This window comes from Pagrus major, chromosome 19 (assembly GCF_040436345.1).
Source record: "Pagrus major chromosome 19, Pma_NU_1.0".
Lineage (NCBI taxonomy): Eukaryota > Metazoa > Chordata > Actinopteri > Spariformes > Sparidae > Pagrus > Pagrus major.
Genome location: NC_133233.1, coordinates 16,095,453 through 16,117,837, shown reverse-complemented (window position 1 = coordinate 16,117,837; position 22,385 = coordinate 16,095,453). Strand labels below are relative to the sequence as shown.

Here is a 22,385-nt window from a genome sequence, read left to right as displayed (position 1 = left end):
GGTAGCTGGCCATGCCAGGGTCACTAAGGGAGAGTAGTGTACTCTGCACTGGGCTCAATGCTTTACTGTACTTCCAACAGTTCCCACGATGGTGTGTAATTTATTCCAACATGCTGGCTCAAATGTCCCTTTCTGAAAGGTGCAATCTGTCAGAATTTTAGTCAAAAACATTCTGAAATCCATTAAAATTATCAGCAAAATGTGAAGAAATCACAGTTTTGACGTTTGATGTCAGTGACGTCTATGCATTGTGTTACAAAGATATCAGCCCATCTCAGCCCAAGCAGTGTATTATATTATATTTGGTGGACCCTGCCACCTTTCTAGCTTCAAACAGTGTTCTGGGGCCTTATTTTCCTCTGAGAACAGCTTGTTTATTCAGTTATGGAAAAAATGAATATGTCTGAGTTTGTATTATTACCTCATTAATATTGTAAACATTATAATTATGACTTTGAATTTCTTCTCCAAAACTACACAGTGCCCCTTTAAACTTCAAATACATACAGCCTTTTAATACTTGCTTATCACCTGTTTATAATGACGTTCCACATTCATTTTTTCATTGTCAAAATGCAAACGCAGTCACTGTTTTGAAGGGTTTTCCACCACTCAAATTTTCCCTCTTCACGGGCCAAGAATGCACCCTAATCCAAGGACACATTCCCATGCTTCCTCCAATCCCGCTCCTTCATGCACAAAAGCAGACCTGACATCAGCTGGACGTCAGAGGGATCCCACTTTATCCTTGGATGTGTCATGAGATTGAGATATGAAGTTCCACTCGCGCTGGTAAGACAGTCAGAGCATCAGGCATGCTGCCATCTCATCCCCTGTCACTGCATCCGTCAGCGAGGTGGACAGCCTGACTGACACACTTGAAGGAGCAAGCTAAGGGATTTTGCTGTTGGATTTACTCTTCATTTTTAAGCTGTCACCTTTTTTTACATAACACGAAAAGATATTGGCTGTGTGACACATATTTCAACTCGCTGCTTCATTCACTGTCAGTAAGAAGCAGGCTGAGATAAAACAAGGGTGCTCATTAGTCATTCTGTTGCTGTAGCCTCTCAAGTAAAAGCAGAAAATATTGTCCAAAACATCAGTGTAATTGATGGTTACATGGTTATTGCATTTGCCCTGGGAATAATTAAATTCAGGGCCAACAGTAATAAATATCGCTCAAAACTTGACTTGAAGGGAGAGCGAGGATTTGTCTATCAGCAAGGACTTTCAGGGGTCGTGACCTCTATCGGGGCCCTGTGCTGGAGAGGCAGAGGGACAGGTGCAAGCTCATGATGTCAGAGGCCGTTCTCTCCCAACCTCCTTTGATTCCCAGGATCGCCACTGAAGCTGCTCAAGTGCACAAATCGGTGGCAATAATCCATCAACCATCGAGGAGTTTTGGAAGGTTTTCTATCATTTTGTCATGCATTAAACCTTCCCCTGTCTGCATGGGCCTACAAGACACCTGTCTTCATGTGAACCAGATTTTTTTTTTCTTCAAAAAAATACTACACAGTCCAGAAATAAAGAAAATCAGTTCATATAATTTTTGTATAATCAGACATTGATGTCTACAGCAAAATGTATAGGTTACTCAGAAAGCATATATCAGGGCTACTCAAAGGTTCAATTTGGCTCGATGGTGTTGCTAGCTAAAACAATATATATATATATATATATATATATATATATATATATATATATTTATATATATATATATATATATATATATATATATATATATATATATATATATATATATACATGCTGTATGTGAAATCATTATCTTTTAAGACTGTAGACATGTTTAATGATGGGGTGAGAGAGAGGAAGAGGAGACACATCATATTTGAGAGATACATGGGTGCATATTGCACATAAAGACACATTACAGCATAACAGGAACAGCTACAGTGTGTGTAATAAAATAATGACAATGCCACGTACACACTATATATGTGACTTTAACATTCGACATTCTCAGTGGGTCACTGATGTAACTAACTGGACAAGAAATGTTACTGATTCAACCTACATGTTACAATAAAAGCACTTATACTGTAAGTTTAAATTCAGTATGCAACATTATTTTGTATTAAACCACACAAATAGTTAAGACAACTCAATGAAGAGCACTTAATTAAATGAACTGTCACAATATCAAGTAAATTTAAAGTGGATACAAGTGCTACATCTTAATATAATGAATTACATTGTGCAGTAGTCATAACAATGCAAGTTATACCCAGACTTTTATAATGCACTTATCGTTCACTAGGATCAGCCTCTTCACTTTCTCCTGGACTCGATGGCCTTCATCAGCGGGACCCACCGAGACACAGTCTGTCCTCGCTGTCTACTCTGACTCAAGCTCGGCCACATCCTGCCCCTGACGTTCACAGGGCCGTCGTACTCGTCGGCCTCCGAGGTGATCTCCATCTTCTGGATGATGAGCTTCAGGAGGCTGTGCTGCTTCTCCAGCGAGCTCGCCATCTCCTTCATCCTGAAGAGGAAAACATCGGCCCGCGTGTCCCAGTGAGAGACTTCATTTAAACTTGAGTAGATTTATAATCAGGCTCTTTGATGACCATACTGCTGAGTGGTTCCATGTGCTTATTATAGAAAGAAGTACAGTGAGTCACATCTTTCTGTGACCTGATCTCAGGCCTTATTTCTTTTGTCACCACTAGGGGCTGCTCATGCATCAGAAACTGTCATTAAATTGCTTGATGAACCATGTAGTTGTTGCATTCCTTATGGTAGCTCATTGTTCAGTCACAGTGGTAGGCCTACTTGGAAATAAAAAAACTGACTCTCACGTGTTTAACATGTGCACCCTTGTGTGCTTTACCTGAACTTCTGTTTGTTGAGCTCATTCTCTATCAGAGTGCACCTCTTTGATTTAGCCTGCAGTCGACTCCAGACTTCAGCTGACTCGTCAGCATCCCCCGTGATGAGTTTCTTTAAATAGTGCTGGTTAAAGAAGAGGCAAGGATTAAGAAAGGCAGCTGACATAAGCTACAGAGATACATAAATGTATTGTACTGTATCTGTTTCGTTGGGAAGCAAACCTGGGAGCACTTGCGATTGGGGTAGATGGTGATGGAGTCCTTGTCAACTCGGTTCACAAACCAATAAGGCAGCTTGTCCTCCAGAGAAGTGTGGAGGTCAATCTGTGGTCAGAAATTCAGACTTTCAGCCAGAGGAACCTCTTATCCTCTGTTCATACTAATGGTTGTACATTCTGAAGCTAAAATATAATATATTCATATTTTATATTGGAGCCCGACAGATTTATCCATTGGCTGATATTACTGGCTGATATTGACCTGTCACATATACATCAGTGTCAGTGTGTATGTGTCCCTATATGGAAATAAAATGTCATTATTATGAGAGGTTAAAATTTAAGATTGGGATGTTACATATTATAGGACAGCTATGGTAGACTGGGCAAGCAACACGCAAACAGGATAACAGATATGATGTCTTCTATGCTTTGAAAATACAAGATACATTTTAAAGAATGCTCAAATAATTGTCGAGCTGTTTCCATACACACCTGCATGGCTATTCTTTTGAGGGAAGCATTTCTTTGTACTTCCGCAATGTCTCCAACTGCCAAACCGATCTACGACACAACCAAAAACAAAAGAGAAGCATGGCGTCCGTTCATGAATCTTATGTGAGAAGCCTATAAGGAGTCTGTGAAATGGACTGTCAGAGCATACTCACCATGAGGTTCACCAGCAGAATTGGCATGCACAGAACAAAGTTCGCAAAAATGAAGTAAGTTAGGATACTAAAAGATAGCTCCTGCTTCAGATAAGCATCCAGGAAGTTATTTTGGTAGTTCAGTTCCCCGACCATCATCACAAAGGTTTGCATGATTGAGAGTGGCACGGTGTTGAACTCTTCCTAGGGAAGAAAACAAAGTCAGTTTTATAAGAAGAGTTAGATACTGCGGCACTTCTTTATAACAATCCGTTAGCATGTATGCAATGGCTGAATATTGACTGACTGGCACAAAACAGCATTACATTATCCCAGCATTTGAGCTCGCCACCCTGACCATGACATCGGAGGAAAATAGCTGTTTTGTGAATATGGTAGATTGTCTTATGCTAGCATCATTTTAAAGGAATAGCTTGATAAGATAAATACCAGTCAGATTTGTACCATAAATATGAAGCTACCACCAGCAGCCAATTAGCTTAGCTTAGCACAAAAACTGGAGACAGCAGGAAACAGCTAGCCCCCATGAACAGATTAAACAAATGTGTGTTAATAGGCTGGCTTCAGGGGTGCTGGAAGGCAGGTTTTGTTACCTTGTACTTTATTTCATTTTATTATTTCTTTCTTCTCCTACCTGGTTGAGCATCAGGGCATAGAACGTCAAACTGAATGCCAACATCAGGAAGATGAACAGCATTACAATACGGACCAGTGTGTTCATGATCTCCCAAAACATCACAACGTAGATGCCAATACCTTCAAACCTGGAGAAGCAAGAGTTTATACCAGTTATTGGCCTCTACAACATAAATGATTGAAACAGTACAATGGCTTCAGAGTCGACAGTACCTCTGGAGATAAAAGAGAAATCCAATCCAGCTCTGTAAAACTGCCATGGCCCCTGCTTGCCAGTGTAAAGAACCCTCTGCATTGAGCATGAGGGGAATGACGAACAGAAGAGACAGGATGGCTGAAAACCAGTCATTCTGGTTTGTATAATCCTTGAAGTAGTTCCAGCGCTTTCAAGTGACAAGAAAATACAGAATGATTCATACCAGACCGTCAGTCTTGCAAATACAAACAACATTTGGACATTTGGGCATCATGCACAACTGTACACCACTGAACATGGGATGGTGTTTCACAGAGTTATAATCAAAATGACTGAGGTAAAATGTGGAGGGGCTGTGACTGTGGTCATTTAATGAACCTGCACATCTAAATCAGAAGGCCATCATCCATCACACCTGATTGGTAGTGTGTACACATAGACCTGGTGCTGAGCAGATTTATGAGCACATGCTTCATGTGAGGTAATGACACTTGCGTCACTGTACCTGTTGCGATATCTGCACCATTTCCTTCCCTATGGCGTAGATGTTCATAACTATGACCATCACGATGCAGATGGATTTGAGCAGACTTTGCTGTGAAATGAAAAATAATGGGATTTAGTTTGACAAACAGTGATTATTTTTGCCCTTCATTACGTGAAATCTCACTGGCGGACACAGGCGGGAGTGGTTTCTGTTTAGTAAGGATAAAAGGTGTAAGAATATTTTTAAATTCTTGACATTTTGTGATTTTAATTTGGTTACTTGACTAGACTATGTAGTAAACTTGCAGCTCGCATGCATCTTCCTGCTGAAACTACATGGGGCTATACTATCGGACTATCGCCTCCTGAGGTACAAAGTGGCATTACGGGACAGGATGGACTGGCGCTTGCTGGTTAGCATGCTAACTTCGGTAGACAACTCTGTAACACAGTACATAGACGACTTTGACACAATGTCAACACTAACACCAAGTTAGTTCACTTTGTGAATGATTTGAACACAAACTCTGTCCAGATCTTAAACATTGCGACTTTAAATCATTTTGACATTAAACATGAGTTCCTGTCATTTGTACCTCTGGGAAAGATACGGGCACCATAGTGATGTTGTGTTCGCCTGTGGCAGTGATGTTCATAGTGGGTCTCATAGTCACTATCAGGTGAGTGAGGGGCAGCAGGCCTAACAGGTACAGAAACATGTTCAGCAAATGTGCCTTGCTGCCATAAGCCAGCCTGTGGATTGAAAAAAGAAGGAGACAGAGCAGTTTTAATGTTAAAAGAAAGACATTCAGAGTCAACAGTGAACTTGTATGTGGCGCAGTCAGCAGAACAAATCTTTTTTTTTTTTTTTGCAACAGTTGCAACAAATCAGAATGAGAAATTTCACTCTCACGAATACGCACCACTTCATTGCTAGGTACTTCTTGCAGACAGGGTGGTTGAGGAGTTCAATGCGGTTGTAGTACACCATCGCCTGCACAAAGAGAAACAGAAAAAATAGCCCTCTGTTAATGGCACGTTTTCTACAAGCAATAAAGAGCAACCTGACAGCTAAAACTGAAAAGATTTAAGCGCGTATGCATCTTATTGATCTCCACAGGATGACATCAGCAGGAAAAAACATGCTCTGAAGTGTTTCTAACATCTGGTGGAAGATTGGTTTTGTAATCCAAAGCCACTGTGGAAGGAAAAGAAGTGCTGGCTGCTGTGTGAATGACTATAAAACAGAGATTACACAATGTACCTTTAAAGTCGAGCTGAATCGGAAAGTAGTGTGATCTTTGCTTGTGCACATATATACCTAACCAATCGCGTTAGCTTCAGCACTGAAAGTGAGTTAAGCCCTCTGCCATGCACTTAGATGACACGACTTTGGTCAAAGTTGCTGACTATGTCTGACCAGATCACCAGGAGCTCCGAGTGCAAACGGCCAATTAAGTGATCAGAGCAGAGCAGCATCTGTGACTTACGGCTGCCAATTTGATGACCGGGAATACAGTACCAAGGTGGATTTCTTACCGGGTTTAGCTCCATTAGTCAGCTAATAGAACTGCTAACATTAGCTGCTTGGCTAAACGAGTAAGTGGTAACTGTCTAACAGCAGCTAAACTCAGTAAACCACTGCTGGCTGCACTTGGGACACAGAGTTTGTGCTTGGACTCAACTGTGTCTGTGTGCGCTAGGAGCCTGGTACAGTTAGCCACTGTGAGTGGTTACTTAAGCAATAGGTAAAAACTTCAAGGGTTCAGGCAGAGCAGGACATAAGAAGGAAAGCCAGAAAACATTGTCGCCATAAAATATGATCCAATGTCACGTGACATTGGATACATACAAATAAATAGATTTTTTGTCCTTTTTTAGCACATATTGTTAAATAGGTGCACATAGTCATTGTGAATGTGATCTGAAATGGTCATAAAAGCATTTCTTGTTTCAGCTCGACTTAAATTAAATGATCTGATCCAGCCTTTTAATACGGCTCTGCACATTTGTCCACTGTGGAGCTTTGGTATATTCACAGCTTACACCTTTGTCTCGTCAGCTGCCACTTTCCAAACAGGAAAAACACAAAATGGTTTGTTACACATGACGATCAACCCTTCTTCCTCTTCCCATGAACTGTCGCCCTGATGCAGTCATCTGCAATGCATGATAGAAGGTGTTGATCACCAAGCAACAGGAGAAATAGGTGGCATGTATACCCAACACATGGTAGTAGTAACAGGAGAAGAGGAGCAGCTTGACAAGGGAAGGGAGAAAAGTGTCAACAACACTGCCAATGAAAAGGCTAATCATGATGTGATGAGCCCGTATGTTCAAAATTTGAGCCCTTACTTACCTGAAGGTGAGTAGTTAAGCCTACATTTAAAAATAAATAAATAAATAAATAAACGTTGCTTACGTTGAGCGCAGCCAGTGGCCGAGCTCTCAGGGTCTTGTCCATTATCTTGGTCCTTGCGAGGGGAGCTTGGAGCCACATGAAACTGTATTCAATCTAAACCGCAGAAAGAATTGTTTAATATAATACTGTTTTTGTGAAATACAGACTACTGAATGTTTTTTGGTGAAACTTGCAGCTGATTACATGGTAGTCAGCACTGTTGGGATCGTCATCAGATTCCCTCACACAGCTGTCCAAAAGGTGCTGTTTAAAAAAGCAGAAAAACACAGTGGCAGAGTATCTTAGTTATATATAATGGCAAACTGTAGAAAGAGACAACTTATGACAACTGCTGTGCATTCATTTTTTATGATACACGTGTTTTTTCTTTGCCAGTGGCAACCTTGTAGGTCTCAGGAAGAAACTCAATCATGTCCATTATGGGGCATCGCTGACTGGAGCCGGGTATGAACAGTCTCAAAGATTCAGCACATCTAGAAGAACAAAAACATGAATGAATCACAAATCTACTAAAATATGTGTAGAATTGCAACATTTTGGACTTTGGAAACTTCTATGCCCGCCCTAGAGCCTACAACTGCCAATGAGTGACCCATTCTCTCTTCTTTCAACCTATAACCTTTCAAAAGAGCCCAAAACCATGCCTGTACACCAAATGATTCAACAACTGCTTTGAATTTACTTTGGGCTAGATTTGGATAGCGTCTTACATACATTTCCATGAAAAAGAATAGATAATGCCTTAACTGTCAAGTGAAATAAAACAGAACTCCAAATTTGGTGACATTTTTAAAAAACACAAGATTATCTGAAAATTCATTGTCGCAAAGCTCAAAATAGGCTTGTTTCTCTTAGCTAATGAAAAAAGTGAATGTTCTGGACACTGTAAAGCAAGATAAATACACGGTCTGCAAAGGCAGCGGATAAAAACACCTGCAGTGTTAAAGTTGCTTTAATCTGCAACAGGCACGTTGCATTAATAATATACCTGTCACTGTCAATTACAGCTATGACCACATCTTTTCTCCCATTCTGCAGAGCTTCATGGAGGAACGATGTGTCATTCTTGTTTAAGGTGAGCTCCGCACCCCGAGTCAGCAGGAGCCTGACTGCAGCAGCATTTCCCTCTCTCGCTGCGACGTGGAGCGCACTGTTCTGGTGTATCAATACATAACAGGAGACAGTACTCTTCATTCATTATTGAACAGTGATGTCTGTATTATTCAGTGCTATACTGCTATTAATGCACTAATGCTTTTATGTAACAGGTCGTGAACTGCAAAAATAAGCCTGTACTCTTGGTGTAAAATTAATTACAGCTTTTGCATGATGATGAACTTTTTGAGATAAAAGTAATTCATACCCCATCTTCGTCTGTTTTATCCAGTAACTTGGGATTTGCTGACAGGAGAATTTCCATAGTTTGTGTGTATCCTTCAGATGCAGCGTGGTGCAGACAGGACCAGCCCTTGTAGTCACTGTAAACAAGACATGCTCGGCTAACAGGATTTTGGGACAATTGTAAAAAATGTCTACAGCCTTGCATACTTTGGAGGTGCAATATATAAGAAGTGGCCACCTGTCGTATTCATACTCACAACTAGTTATTTTACTCAGTTAGCCCTGCAGCTACCGATCTGAATTGGGAACTCAGAGCACCGGGGAACTGTTGGTGTTTACCCCGCCAGCTAAGGAGCTTTGGCACTAGTTGTTAAGCATGCTAATTTCAGTAGATATCTCTGCAACACAATGCACAGATGTCATAGCATCCACGTCCAAATTTTACCCCTACCCCTTGTTTTTTAAGTGCTCCTTTGACCCTCAGAATAGAGTTAGAAGGGGTAGTGTTTGAAATTCCCTCCTATGAAATGGGACAACCATTCAACACCCTCATACATCGTCAGTTGATGTCGATGGTGTTTATGATACAACCAGACTTTTGGTGATTTCTGTTGTGTTACTGCGGCAAGCCTGGTATTATCACAATGCCACTGGCCATTTATCTGGACGCTCGCAATTCATCCGTAACTTCACACTACCAGACCTCATAAATAACAAAGAATACTGCTTCCTTACTGGCCGCTAACGTTAGCGGTGCTTTACAGGCTAACATTAGCAAACAGGGCTCCTACCCTGCCAGTCTGCACTGACGTTAGAGGAGCAGATACTCAAAACCGAGGCGTAGGGCTAAATTGTTGAGGCAAGGGGTGTATTGGGATTGGGCCAAACTCTCTTCACAAATGTAGTTAAAATTCTTACATATTGCACCTTTAAATCGCAATCACTGCAAAACAGCACATAGTATAGTTCAGTATATCATCGTGCTTTTGGATGTACAGTATATGCACTTGTTATGCTTATGTATTTGAGTTTACCAGTGAAACAGAGCTCCTTTGCGCAGCAACAGCTGTACAACTTTGGTGTGCCCCTCTTTTGAAGCCAAATGGAGTGGTGTCAGGCCTCGCTCATCACCTTCATTCAGCAAACGAGAGTCCGTAATGGTCTCCAATAGTCGCTGACATGTATTAATGCGCCCATACCTAAAAAAGAGAAATGAGGAGAAGCCTTAAGCTGTAGAAGAACTTTTTCCCACTGTTGTGATCTGATGATCTCTGAAATGGAAATGCTTTTTGCACAAGGCCCACGGCTCAGCAAAGCCAGAGGCCAGGGGGAATTGTAACACAGTTCATCTTGGCAATTGAGTATCTTGCTCAAAGATACTTGCTTGAGATTGCTGTTACGGGTCTTGATCTTGTTGGTAAAATATTGTTAAAAAGTGCTGGGGAGTGCTAATGACTAATGGATCTGCAAACTGCGAGAGGACATAAACAGAAGTGACACGTCGCTTTGCTCTATGATCTTTCTTTGTCTGCGAGCCATTTAAGAAGGTCAGCAGCACTTTGTGTTCGTGCAGTGGGACTGGTGGGGAAAGGGAATGAGGTGTCTACAATGGTTAAGGTATGATATCATAGCGTGGCCTTCATTTGCCCTCCAGCTCTGATGAAAGAGAAGGTACATGATAGAAAAATCAATTACAGTAATGTTTAATGTCCACTCATTTTACACCGCGAGTAACATTTCTTCACATATGTGCCTCGCTAATTGAATTCTATTCTTGTGACAATTCCTTCTGGGTCACTGTATAATAGGTATGTCACGGCAATTAATCATCAAAAGACTAGTGAGTGCAGAAATTGCTCACCGGATTAAAACAGCAGCGAGGTAACAGCTTTAAATGTCGGCACATTGTTCATTTTTCATCTGACCACTGTTGTTCAATTACAGAGATAAAAGTCTTGGCTTTCGGAGGATTATAAGTCAAAGTCCTCTGGGGAGACATTTTTGATTAATGTTTTATACTTGTGTGGTCAATACACAACACTTGTTACAGAATAACTAGAAGAACAATGTCAAACTGTCATCTGATGCTGCCTATGAAGCCGGACTTTATAAAGGAGACGCATCCTGCTCATTTGCAGGTCCCTATTTTTATTTTGGGTTACTACTAGAATAGGTTCACATGCTTTAATACACAAAAAAAACATCAGTTTTCTCACACTGTCCAGGGCTGCAGCACTGTACTCTGCCCTCTTTCTTAAACGCTCTGTTTTAGGTCCTGTCTCTTTAAGGCCCCCCCTCCTCATTACCCAGTCTGCTCTGATTGGTCAGCTCACACATGCCTGAGCCAGCACCACTAACAACAACAGAGCAGCTGTGCTAAATCAATTCTTACGTGCCAAACTAGCCGCTTGGCATAAATTATGCAAATATGTGACATGGTGACGTAGTTTGATATCACGAAATGACGGAAGCCGTGACTACTGACGAGACGTTTCAGGAGCAGTGTTTTCTGTGGGAAAGAGGAGCTTCTGTTGGTGCGGATTTTTGTCTTTAACTTTCAAAATCTTTTACATGCACAAGAATATATACTACACACTAAAAGAGAGGAACATTTAAAAGCATACAATGTCTCCTTTGAGACAAGGATATTCTACTGTGCAGAAAGTAACTGCTCCAGATCTTTAACAGTAACACGGTGGGACACATTGTTGAAGGTGTGAATATGGCACCTTTTCTGCAAATTGAACGTTGTAGCTTTTAAAATTGCCTAACAGAAACAACAGAGTGTACACTGCAGCCCACACTGGTCAGTGTCAGCAGCAGTGACATTGCTGGCACTTCTTCTATCGAGTTTGAGCAACTTCGAGCGAAAATCAGGTCAAATCAGTATTTTTTTGTTCAATGATATGGAAAGTCATGCCCTCGGGGGCCAATCGAACTCACTGAGCAGCAAAGTGCAGGGCAGACTTCTTGTCCTTGGACTTGCATGCGAGGCCGACCTGCCCCGAGAGGCCCAGCATGTTCTTCACTGAGTCATGGATACCCAGTCTGCAAGCATAGTGGAGCGGGGTGCAGCCCTCATTATCCTCACAGTTCAGCAGTGCCTTCACACTGTTATGCTAAGGTGAGACACATTATAAACATATTGATGTTTGCAGAAATATTAAATAAAGCAAAAATGCAATCATGCGGCATAAAGGGCGCATATTATATAACATCTACCATGACTATGGTTATACACATACATACACACCCACACACACAAATACTGAGATTATATAAATAATAAAGTCCTGTGATGATATTTGAGCACTGATACAGAGAGGAGAGATCCCATCCCCAGTGTTAATATCAGCCTTCCTCTGTGGCTCATTTTAAAGGCATCATTGTAGCTTTAGGTAAAGCTTACAATGTTTTAAAGGATCATCTGGCTTAGTGAGAGTATAATGAACTTCATCAGCTGGCCTTGAATGCATGCAGCCAGGCTCAAGGCAAATTGATCGAAGACAGAGTAGTAATTAAACTCCAATCTTAGTGACATCTTTGCCTAAGCAGCATACAGTGCATTTGCTAAGTCACAAACAGGCGATTGAATGAGGGCACCTGCAGGACGTCTTCTGGGATGTTTTTCAGACCCTTGGGCTGTAGAATGGCCAGGTGAAGGAAGTTACAGCCGCACCTGTCTTTCACATTTACATTTGCGCCTAAAAGACACGAAACACATGCATGAGTGTGCGCAACCTGTATGATAAGCTTCGCTGGTGGTCAAATACAGTACAGCGGCTCACCTTTCGACAGCAGCAGAGTCACAGTTCTCCACGCTCCACAGCTCGTAGCCAGCAGCAAGGGAGAGTTTCCCTTACAATCAATGCAGTTTAGGTCTGCGCCCTGACGAGAGAACGCACAATGCACGACATTAATTACCTCATTAAATTTTTAACACACATTACTGTAATTACTGCAAACAAATGAGACCATGGGAAATTAGCAACATCTATATTAATTCCATGTGTTTTTTTCGGTCAGAGTGGAGTTTGCATTGAGAGGAAGGTGCTATAGCAAAACACCCAAAGCTCCCGAGTTTCTTAGTGTGGCTCATTGAGGCAACAACGTGTAGAAAGTCATCATATATTTATAGGTAGACAGTGAAGAGAGGGCACTTCGCCATGTTTTGTCTGCTGGTAGGGCACCCTAGAGGGCTCTTCATCATATTTTGTCTGTCAAAGGGGCATCCAAGAGGGCACTTCCGTAGCGTTGTTTCAAACATGGGGGCACCAGGGTCCACCAGTGACTAGACGATAGGTTTAGGTTAATGTCAGCAGCTTTGTAGGTTTACACTCCTGCAACCCCAGCTAAAATTACCAAAGATAGAACTGACATCGATTAGTCCAAATCCTCAAAACCTTTCTGTTGTACAACTGTACTGTAACGTTAAAAAATAAATCATACTGTTTGAAAATACAAACAGGCATGTTAATTAAGCAGCCAAACATAATGATAAAGTCTATGAATCATCAGCTGATTAAACAGTGTTTATGCCTCAGACATTCAGCTTTAGCATCATCCTGTTGCATTTAATGTACACGTAAGCCATTATGTAAGTGCATATTTAAGACCCTTAAAAAAGGTTCTCAGTTTAAAGCAACATTATGTAACTTTTTTAACATTAACATTAGCATCAAGTTTTTATTATTCAAATTATTACTTATTAAGATATGAATAATACAATTTGTTCCTCATTTTGAAAAACCATTGACATAATGACCGGATTTGAACCCCCAAGCAAAATTTAGCACAATACACTGGTCTTTGGTGCCAAGTAATGTCACTCTCTGTGAAATAAAACGTGCGCAGTGTGCACAAATGTATTTCCTGTTGCAGTGTTTGCGAACAGAATGAGTTGACAGGAGATAAACTTGGACCCCAGCTTGTTCCTAGCAACACAGTTCTGTTAAAAACGGTCTATGAAAGTGCAGCAGATGGTGACAGATGTTCTACGAGCAATGGGTGGCACCTGTAACGTCTGCTAAGTCGAGAGGTGTGTTTTAAAATTGCAAATATTGTTTAATGGTGGCAATGGGAAAACAGATAGTAAAATGACCAAATAAATAAATAAAATACAAGAAGCAGTGAGAACTGACCTCAGCATTGATGCAAAAAAATGTTGATTTGCCCTTTAATTTGCTTTTACTACAGAAAAAATGCAGTTTTACTGTCTTTAGATTGACGACACAGTCCCGGATATTGAAGATGGGAATGTCTAGTACATGACAGCTGTGGAGTGTGTGTGTGTGTGCACGTGTGTGTGTGTGTGTGTGTGTGTGTGTGTGTGTGCGTAGGTGTTTGTGTGTGTCTGCTTTATTTACCAAAGAAATTAGGTACTCTGCCAGCTCTGTGTGGTCAAATATTGTAGCCCTGGAAAAGTAAACACAGTTGTTGTAAAACCAGACACCCAACACGTGATTTGTGAGTCAAGGTCTTACCAATACTGTCAGATGTTGAGTAAGGATGATCTCACTGTAATTCTGTCTTGTCCTGAGCATGATATAACAACCAGATTTACGTCTTTTATCTCCTGGATTGTCACGGCTCACTTCAATGACGCACTTTTACAACTAATTCCTGGTATTCTGGTGACATTCTGCATCAGGAGAGAGACTTACGTGGAGGGAAGATGATTTGCTGCAAAACTTGGAAATCTCAAAAATCTTTAATCCACAGACGATGCTATGGCTGGGGAAAGGCAGGGGGATGGTATTGAGGGTTTTACAACACATTATAACAATGATATCACAATGAGAATAAAAATTTAGGGTAAGGACTTTCTCTCCAGATGTTATAAAGGAGTTAAATGGGGTCACACAGACCTATCCTCCCTCCTCTTGTCCTCATATCCGGTCTTTCTCCTTCTGCTGTGCCAACACAAATAGCTTTTAGATAAAATCAATGTGGGAAGCATATCTTTATTATGTTATTATTGCCCCCAATTAAAAGCTCATTACTCTGCTAGCCTTACCCAAGGGTTTCATATCCTTGTTCGTCTTGTTTGTCACCGTGTTATAGTGTTGACTGTATGAAGATGGATTGATCTTTAAACAGCATGAGCAAGCTGTTCAGATAGTATCCACAGATATTACACATCTACATAATGGTAGCGGTGTACTTTTTAAAGGGACTTAACTCTGAGTGGTTTAACTTAAAAACCTGCCTATTCATAAATGACTTTTACTACGGTAGGTTAACTCGAGGGAACGTATTTGCACCATTCACTCCTGTCTCACGACTGGCTGCAAACCGCGGTCCTTTTGAAGAGAGCTCCATCAAATTAGATGGTGAGATACAGCTAATGAGATTGCTTCCTCTATTATGGAGAGGGGATCTCTCCACTCAAAGGTCAGCCCTGTCGAGATGGTTTACAATCGAGAAAATTCAAACTCTACACAAAATGATTCTGCAACTTTACATCGACTCTAAAGTTGTAACACTTCCACTGACAAGTCCTGATTACTGTCTTAAATGTTAGCGCAGTACGGAGGCTCGAGTCTGACCGAGTCTTGCCAAATGTGACGCTACAGCCGGCTGCTGCTTAGCATAAAGACTTAAATGGGGAGAAACAGCTAGCGTCTAAAGCTCACTAATGAACATGCTATATCTCATTTGTTTGATCAACCCACACTGTACACATGTTTATAGGGTACTATATACCTTTGTGACTCACTGGGTCGCCTGGCAACATCACAATAATGACGCGTGCCATGCCAATAAATAGTCCCACACATTAACAACCCATGGTATCCCACACATGTCGAACTACTCCTTTAAAGCTGCAATATTTAAGAATTGGCCACCAGACGAAGCTACTGCTAGTTGCTGCTAACTGCAGTTGGCGTTAGCTAGTTAGCTCAGTTAGCTGTGCAGCTAGTGGTTCTATTAGCTTAAACAGGCTGGTCTGGCAGCTTGGAGCACAGGGGGGAGTGTTGATGTTGTTTACACTGCTAGCAAAGGACCACCAGGAGGAGGAGGTTTTTCATGCCTGGAACAGGGGGGGATCCAGGAATGGGCACCACAACCAGAACCAGGCAAGCGGGCAATGAAACCAGGCTCCACAAGAAACAAAATTCTTACATATTGCAACTTTAAAACCACTTAACTTTAAATGGTAAGCTCAAAGCTCAGCTATAAAATCAGAATGTATAATATCAAGACAAATGGCCAGCTTGATGACTGACAAGAGGCTGTTATCGAGCAAATTTGTATTTCACCATTTTGGAAACCCAATGGATAAAATTACAGAGAGCCTCCACAGCCACTTGCATTGGCATTATAAACACAGACAAATACTGGAAATGATATCAGTTCAGTCATTTCAATAGAGAGAAAAACTTAGGGTAAGCCCACCTGTGTAAAGGGGTCTGATTCGCCCCATCAGTTAGGTTGATGATGTCTTCCACTTGGTCAAAGGAGGACAGCATCAGCTTGACTACCTCAGTAGCACCCTGGGTGCAGGCCAAATGAAGCGGCGTGGACTTGTCGTTCTGGACAGCAACAAACATGGATACATTATGAGCGATGAATAATGAATCAGTATAATGAATATTCACAAGCTCTTCAGGCGTGATTTTGTCTGCTCCGTTCAGAGACACTGTGACATACCGGGTTAGACAGAGCCGAACATAAACACGCATGCACACACATGAACTGTACCCACTTACGCACATACATATTGTACACTTCCCCGGTGCAGCATTAGCAGAGTATCTCCCAGACTTGTTGGCCGAACATAGGGCGCTGTAACACAAGCCTTTAATGAGATAACCAGGACTGGCAGGAGGAGGCCGGTGATCGCTCCACTCAGCCTCCCTGTGTAAGTGGAGGTAATTTGTATCAATTTAGCCAACCGAAGCTATTACTGTACTCACTATTCCTGCTGCAGCCCTGGCCACTATCCCAGGGCTAGACATAACGATCACTCCCCAGATGGGCGTGATAAGAGTGACGTGCTCTAACAGTACAGAGACTGAGACCAGCTTTTATAGGCAAATGAGATCTAGTCCAAAAAACAAAACAAAACAAGCAATTGACAGATGGAAGATGGATGGCAGCGGCATGACGATGCAAAGCAGAGCAGTAGGAAAAATTGTGGGGACAACCAAATGAAAGAAGATTTACATGATAGATTTTTCTTCTGTTTTGTGATGTCAGTACCTGTTGCTGATCAATTTTGCCCCCATTTGCAATGCAGAAGCGGATGGCCTCGATGTTCCCGCCGCGTACAGCCAGATGGAGGGGACTGCTCCTGGACTTGTCTAAATAGTTGATGTGTTGCTCAATTTGGTGGCCGATCTCCTCTCCTGCCAGAGAGAATTAAATTAACTGTTTCTTAATTTTGAATAATGTACCGAATTCATGTGAGGCTCAAAACAAAAGAGTCTCAGTCAGTGCTCGTGGGGGTAAACATATTTGTTTTTATTGCTCATAGACTTTCAAGGGAATTTCAATTGCAGGACCTTCCATCTTGTACCAGCCCTCTTTGACTTTAACATTAAAGGTCATATTGATATTGATGACGTTTTCATGTAGACAAATCTTTTTTTTTTTTAACTAAAAAAGTCTATCTACAGAGCTTGAAGAATGGTGCAAAATAAAAGTGTCTATTATCCTTAAAAACACTATTATAATCGTGAATTACTAAGTTTAAAAATTAGTCGAAAGTGATTTCTTTTGGTTTTATCTGTGTAAGAATTCTGACGGTTGATTCCAGTTTGTCAGCCAACTGTATAACGCCGTTGGTATCACGTTGTACCTGTGTTTTGTCAGCATCATGAGTTGCTGGTTTGCGGCTGAATGTTAACAATAACACCTTTAAAGGTGCAATATGTACAAATTTTAGTTTAAAACATTCAAATATTTACTAACATTATCAACAGAATGTGAAACATAACAGCTCTGACGTTATGTGTAACGTTACAGGGATATCTATTGAAGTTTGCATGCTAACCCGCCAGCCCCTAGCCACTTTGTACCTCATGATCTTACATATTGCACCTTTAAGTGTCTTGCTTTTTTTTGGAAGGAAGTAGTGAGTAATTGTGTCCATTCATGGTGGGCGGTCTGCGTTGGCTAAACTCCCAAACAGGACAAGAATGTGATTCCCCATTAATTCCCTGGCTGAGCAATCACAAATAGATCATAAATATTTTGTGCTCTAACTAAACCTTCCTCCTACAACACAAGATTTACCAAACAGACCTCCCACTGTGGATAAACACCCTGTCCGTCTGTGGCATCTGGCATCTGTACAAAGCAGCACAAGCATTTTTCTCCTGACATCTCTAGGGGCTGAGGTGAACTCCAGCGTGTTTTAATGTGCTGTTTGGCCTTGTCAAAAACTTTTTTCATTATTGTCAGCACTCTCAAATTTTTGATGACGGATCATCCCTTTTGTCGTACCATTCTTCAGGATCACCTCCATGGCTTTCTTAGCACCTGCGAAGGCAGCTGCGTGGATGGGGAAATGGCCGAGCTTGTTCTGTTTGCATAGACGCGCTCCATGCTTTATCTGTGACAGACAGGAGAATGGATGGAGAGAAGGACAAACAGAGAACGATTCTTTGTGAGAGACAAAGCTGCAGTGGGCTCGCAGTCAGTATAAAGAACAGCTACATAATCTGTTCTGTACAGCTGGACAGTTATCCATTACAGGTAGACAGTGCAACTGAATGAATACATGAGTCTGAATGCATCACTCTCACCACACACCAATATGCTGAGAGCCTCAAAGTTATTGATGGAGCAGGCCAGTATCACCGGGGTGTTTCCAAGGTCTCCCTGAAGATTGGCATCTGTGGTACTGTAGGACAGCAGCAGCTGCAGGGAGCACAGATAAAAAGTTAACAGTGAGCTCCACCCTGTTTATGTCCTCAACTCTCCTATATATACACCGGTGTCCTTTATCCTCCACCATACAGCAGCTGTGTCAGTTTGTGGATGACAGCCAAATGTAACGGGGATGACGGTGCAAGGTCTTCCCAAGCAGACGCTTGAGTCAGGTTTTGTCAGATATGTAAACAGTTGTCAGGGACTTTGGAGTGCAGCGGCTGCTCTAAGAGACAAGTTCATGTGCTGTAAGAGATGTGATGTGATAATATGACTGTGGACAATCCTTTTCCTTCCTTTTGTTTAAATGTTTTTAAGTCTATCATCTGTCTTTTTAATTGTATTTATTTCATTTATTTATTTTTTTCTTTTTTAATTGTTTCTTTTTTATATTTATTTGCCATATGTTGCATATTATTTTATTTCTATTTATTTTTTATTTTATTTTTTTATATTTTTTCATTTAAAATAACCTTTTTTATTGTTCATTTTGTATTTTTCTTTTTAAATTTTTTATTTATTTTTCACATATTGTATATTTTTGTTATTTTTTATTCTATTTTTTATTTATTATTTATCTATTTTTTTATTTTTATTAAACAAAAAGCTTACCATCTTTTTATAAAGTAGGAAGTCAAGATGAACAAACTATTTTACACTGGGCTTCCTGTTGGCGTAATGGCACTATCAGAGCGACTAAATCTCACGGGACTATAAATGTGGTGGGAGGGGGAGCTGAATCTTATTTTATTTCATAAAAAGGAAATAATGTTTAATGTTTCCTATTGACCCTCCCATCACATGGAAAAAAAACGCAATACCTCTCCTGCAAATCTCATAATAGTATATTAATCGCAAACATAATGACATAAAACTGCCACTAAGTAAACTGTAATTACAGCCACTGAATGAGTAAACAGGCACAGGTAACATATGTGTGCTGAAGGGCTTGTGATTAAAAATATCTTGACGCCACCCCATATCCTCTGTATATGGCAAAATGCACAAACCATCATTTTGATGTAACTTCTTGATTTATTTTTTGATACAATAAAGCTCACACATATTAAATATGAAATAAGTTAGAAATGTTGGATAAGAACAAAACAAAACACCTTTTGTTTTTGTTTTCACAAATATGTCACTCTCCCTTCAGCAAAAATAAAAATTACAACCCCCTCCTGTTGTACTGTATGTGTACTGACCAGTGTACCAGGTGTGCTATTAGTGCCTATAAAACAAATGTCTCTGCAGTGACCCTGATATCAGTGACAAAACACAAAAACAGTTATAACAGTTTATAGCTATAAACAGTTATTTCAGCTGGGCACTTTCAGCTTCCTCACCTCCACCAGGTTGTTGTGCCCGAGGCTGACAGCCAGGTGCAGAGGGGACATCAGGGCAGTGTTGAGTAAGTTGGGGTCGGCCCCCAGGTCCAGAAGAGCCCTGCAGCTTTCTGCCTTGTTGTTCTCCACTGCCCAGTGCAGGGGCCCATTGCCCTGCTCATCACAGCAGTTCAGCCCTGGGAGGGGATACGAGTAAACATGCAAATACACACAAATGCAATTACATAAAGATGCATGTAGATACAGTGAAGTACCAGACATGATACTCTGTGATGTAACATACTGCTTTATACAGTAACTTAGAGGAGCTACATGTAAAAAAAAAAAATGTTTAAACTTGAAATAGATAGCTTTTTTACTTTAACTTATCAATTTTAAGTTCAGTGTTATGGCCATTGGCGTAGAGATTGGTTCCCTACAAACTTCGCTATGCTATTCGGCGTGCCATTGCTGACCAAAATAGGAAGAGACATTGGTTTCCCCTGTCACTATCCGAAGGTAATGGTGGAACAACTGTGGAAACTCAGAAACTACTCTGATGGAGGAGGCAAAGAAAGCGGAGACGGCGAGTGATTGAAACAGAGGTAAAACAAGAGGCAACAAATAGTCTATGTATTGCATATCTGCTAAAGTTAGCATGCTAACCAGCTAGCTGCAGCTTGTTCTGTCTTGTATTACCACTTTGTACATCAAGAGGCAATAATTATTCACTTAAGCATCCAGTCTGCCTTCAGTCCAACATGAGAGGATTGAAGAAGTCAGGCTGCTTCAGGGTCATTTTCTAACCACAATCAGCAACAAAGAATAAAAGTGATGGAAACTGAAGCCAAACAAGGGACAACATCAGCGTTGGGTAGACACCCAACTTTTTGGTGATGTTTGTAGTAGTATAAAGTATGAGTATGAAGTTTACAGGTGGCCAATTCTTACATAGGACCTTTAAAGACAGAGTTATGGTGATTTACAATACACATATATTTTGACTGTGCCCGAGCGCAACTTATGATCAATGACTGGGGCATGCCTACCCTGTGGCTCTTTGACAGTGGTGATGAATTGAATAAGGGTGATGTAGCCTCCTGCGGCGGCGTGATGAAGGGGACTGGCTCCACATTCATCTTTCTCACTCAGGACCTCTGGGCTCTTCTTCACCAGGTTCTCCAGGAGAGCCAGGTCACCCTTCTCAGCCAGCTGGATGGTAATATACAAAGTGAAACAATAGGAGGAGAGTAAAAGTGATACGAGAAGAGAATGTCAGAGATGTAGACTTTTCCATTTGTCTGTCTGTCTCTGATTTCATTACAAGAGAGTGAAATTAACAATTCTTATAGGCGATAATAACTATCACTGTCTTCTGTTGCAAAATAATGTCTATTTGTTCAATTTTCAGACCAATGGCTGAAACAATCTTAGTTTGAATACTGCCATTGACGTAACATTATTATACAATACTTAAGTTGACATCAGGTCTCTGTTTGGCTCTTCACAGTGACTTTCGTTAAGGTTACACAAGGTTGGGATTAACGATGGGGTGTTACATAAACACTCATATTGTAAATACTTGAGGAGGGGACAAATCACGTCTTAAAATGTTTCATTGTTGACCTGTGGATTGAAATTTGCCATTTACTTTATAAAATCATTGATGGAATGTAACTAAGTATATTTACTTAAGTACAATTCTGAGGTGCTTGTACTTTATTTGAGCATTTTACCTAAAAAACGCAACTTGATACATACCCTCCACTACATTTTGGAGGCAAATATTGTATTCAGCCATATTGCCAGAAAAAAACATTTGATGTTTAAAGGGTAACTCCACCAATTTTACACATTAAAGTGTGCCATCAGGTTTTGGAGAGTACTACTGCATATGTGAAAAAACTAGTATAACATCTGTAAACACACTTTAATGTGCAAAATGGATGGAGTTACCCTTTAAGTATATTTTGTACCAGATACTGTAAGACTTTTACTCAAGAGCCTCTTGTATGGGTGACTTTCTTTTTAACCAAAGTAATATCTTAACACCATATCTTTTCCTTCCTACATTGAATAAAATACATTATCTCTATATGGTGTCAGGTTGGTGACATCCTCACCTCAAATACATTAAGGCTAGCCAGGGCTGGGTCCTCATCCTCTATCACATATGTATAACAACTGGTCTGTCGGGTCACCTCCCTGCTGAAGTTCATCACTCAACTCACTGGAGACAAACTCTGGGTGCCCACATGAAGGTTAATGGCACGGGTCTAGAAACAACCACACAAACACACAAGGATGCACATAACTGTAAGCATGCAACAAAATTAAATAGAAAAACAATTCACCATAGTTT

The 22,385-nt window shown here is 40.8% G+C and overlaps 1 protein-coding gene across 1 annotated transcript; it reads right to left on the bottom strand.

Moving 5' to 3' along the window:
* Window positions 1-2,295: 2,295 nt before the first annotated feature.
* On the bottom strand, window positions 2,296-22,242 carry LOC141014791 (transient receptor potential cation channel subfamily A member 1-like). The gene is made up of 27 exons (XM_073488701.1): window positions 22,147-22,242; window positions 21,073-21,235; window positions 20,045-20,220; window positions 18,582-18,689; window positions 18,273-18,381; window positions 17,028-17,173; window positions 16,221-16,357; window positions 14,189-14,237; window positions 12,611-12,710; window positions 12,426-12,526; window positions 11,766-11,941; window positions 9,857-10,021; window positions 8,845-8,959; window positions 8,470-8,636; window positions 7,864-7,954; window positions 7,665-7,724; window positions 7,482-7,574; window positions 5,983-6,053; window positions 5,656-5,812; window positions 5,079-5,168; window positions 4,591-4,760; window positions 4,376-4,505; window positions 3,742-3,924; window positions 3,569-3,637; window positions 3,078-3,179; window positions 2,858-2,979; window positions 2,296-2,509 (listed from the first exon to the last, which is right to left on the bottom strand). The coding sequence occupies exons 1-27, from the start codon at window positions 22,240-22,242 to the stop codon at window positions 2,296-2,298; spliced, it is 3,360 nt and encodes a 1,119-aa protein (XP_073344802.1).
* Between the last annotated feature and the right edge of the window lie 143 nt (window positions 22,243-22,385).

Bases quoted from the DNA above. Each gene is read 5' to 3' on its own strand.
- LOC141014791 (XM_073488701.1), bottom strand. From the start codon at position 22,242: ATGAACTTCAGCAGGGAGGTGACCCGACAGACCAGTTGTTATACATAT. The intron at 10,022-11,765 runs GTGAGTTCGATT...TCTCTTTTTTAG, and splicing joins GCCCTGCACTTTGCTGCTCA to GTATGGGCGCATTAATACAT. The intron at 6,054-7,481 runs GTAAGCAACGTT...CTCTTTGTGCAG, and splicing joins GGCCACTGGCTGCGCTCAAC to GCGATGGTGTACTACAACCG.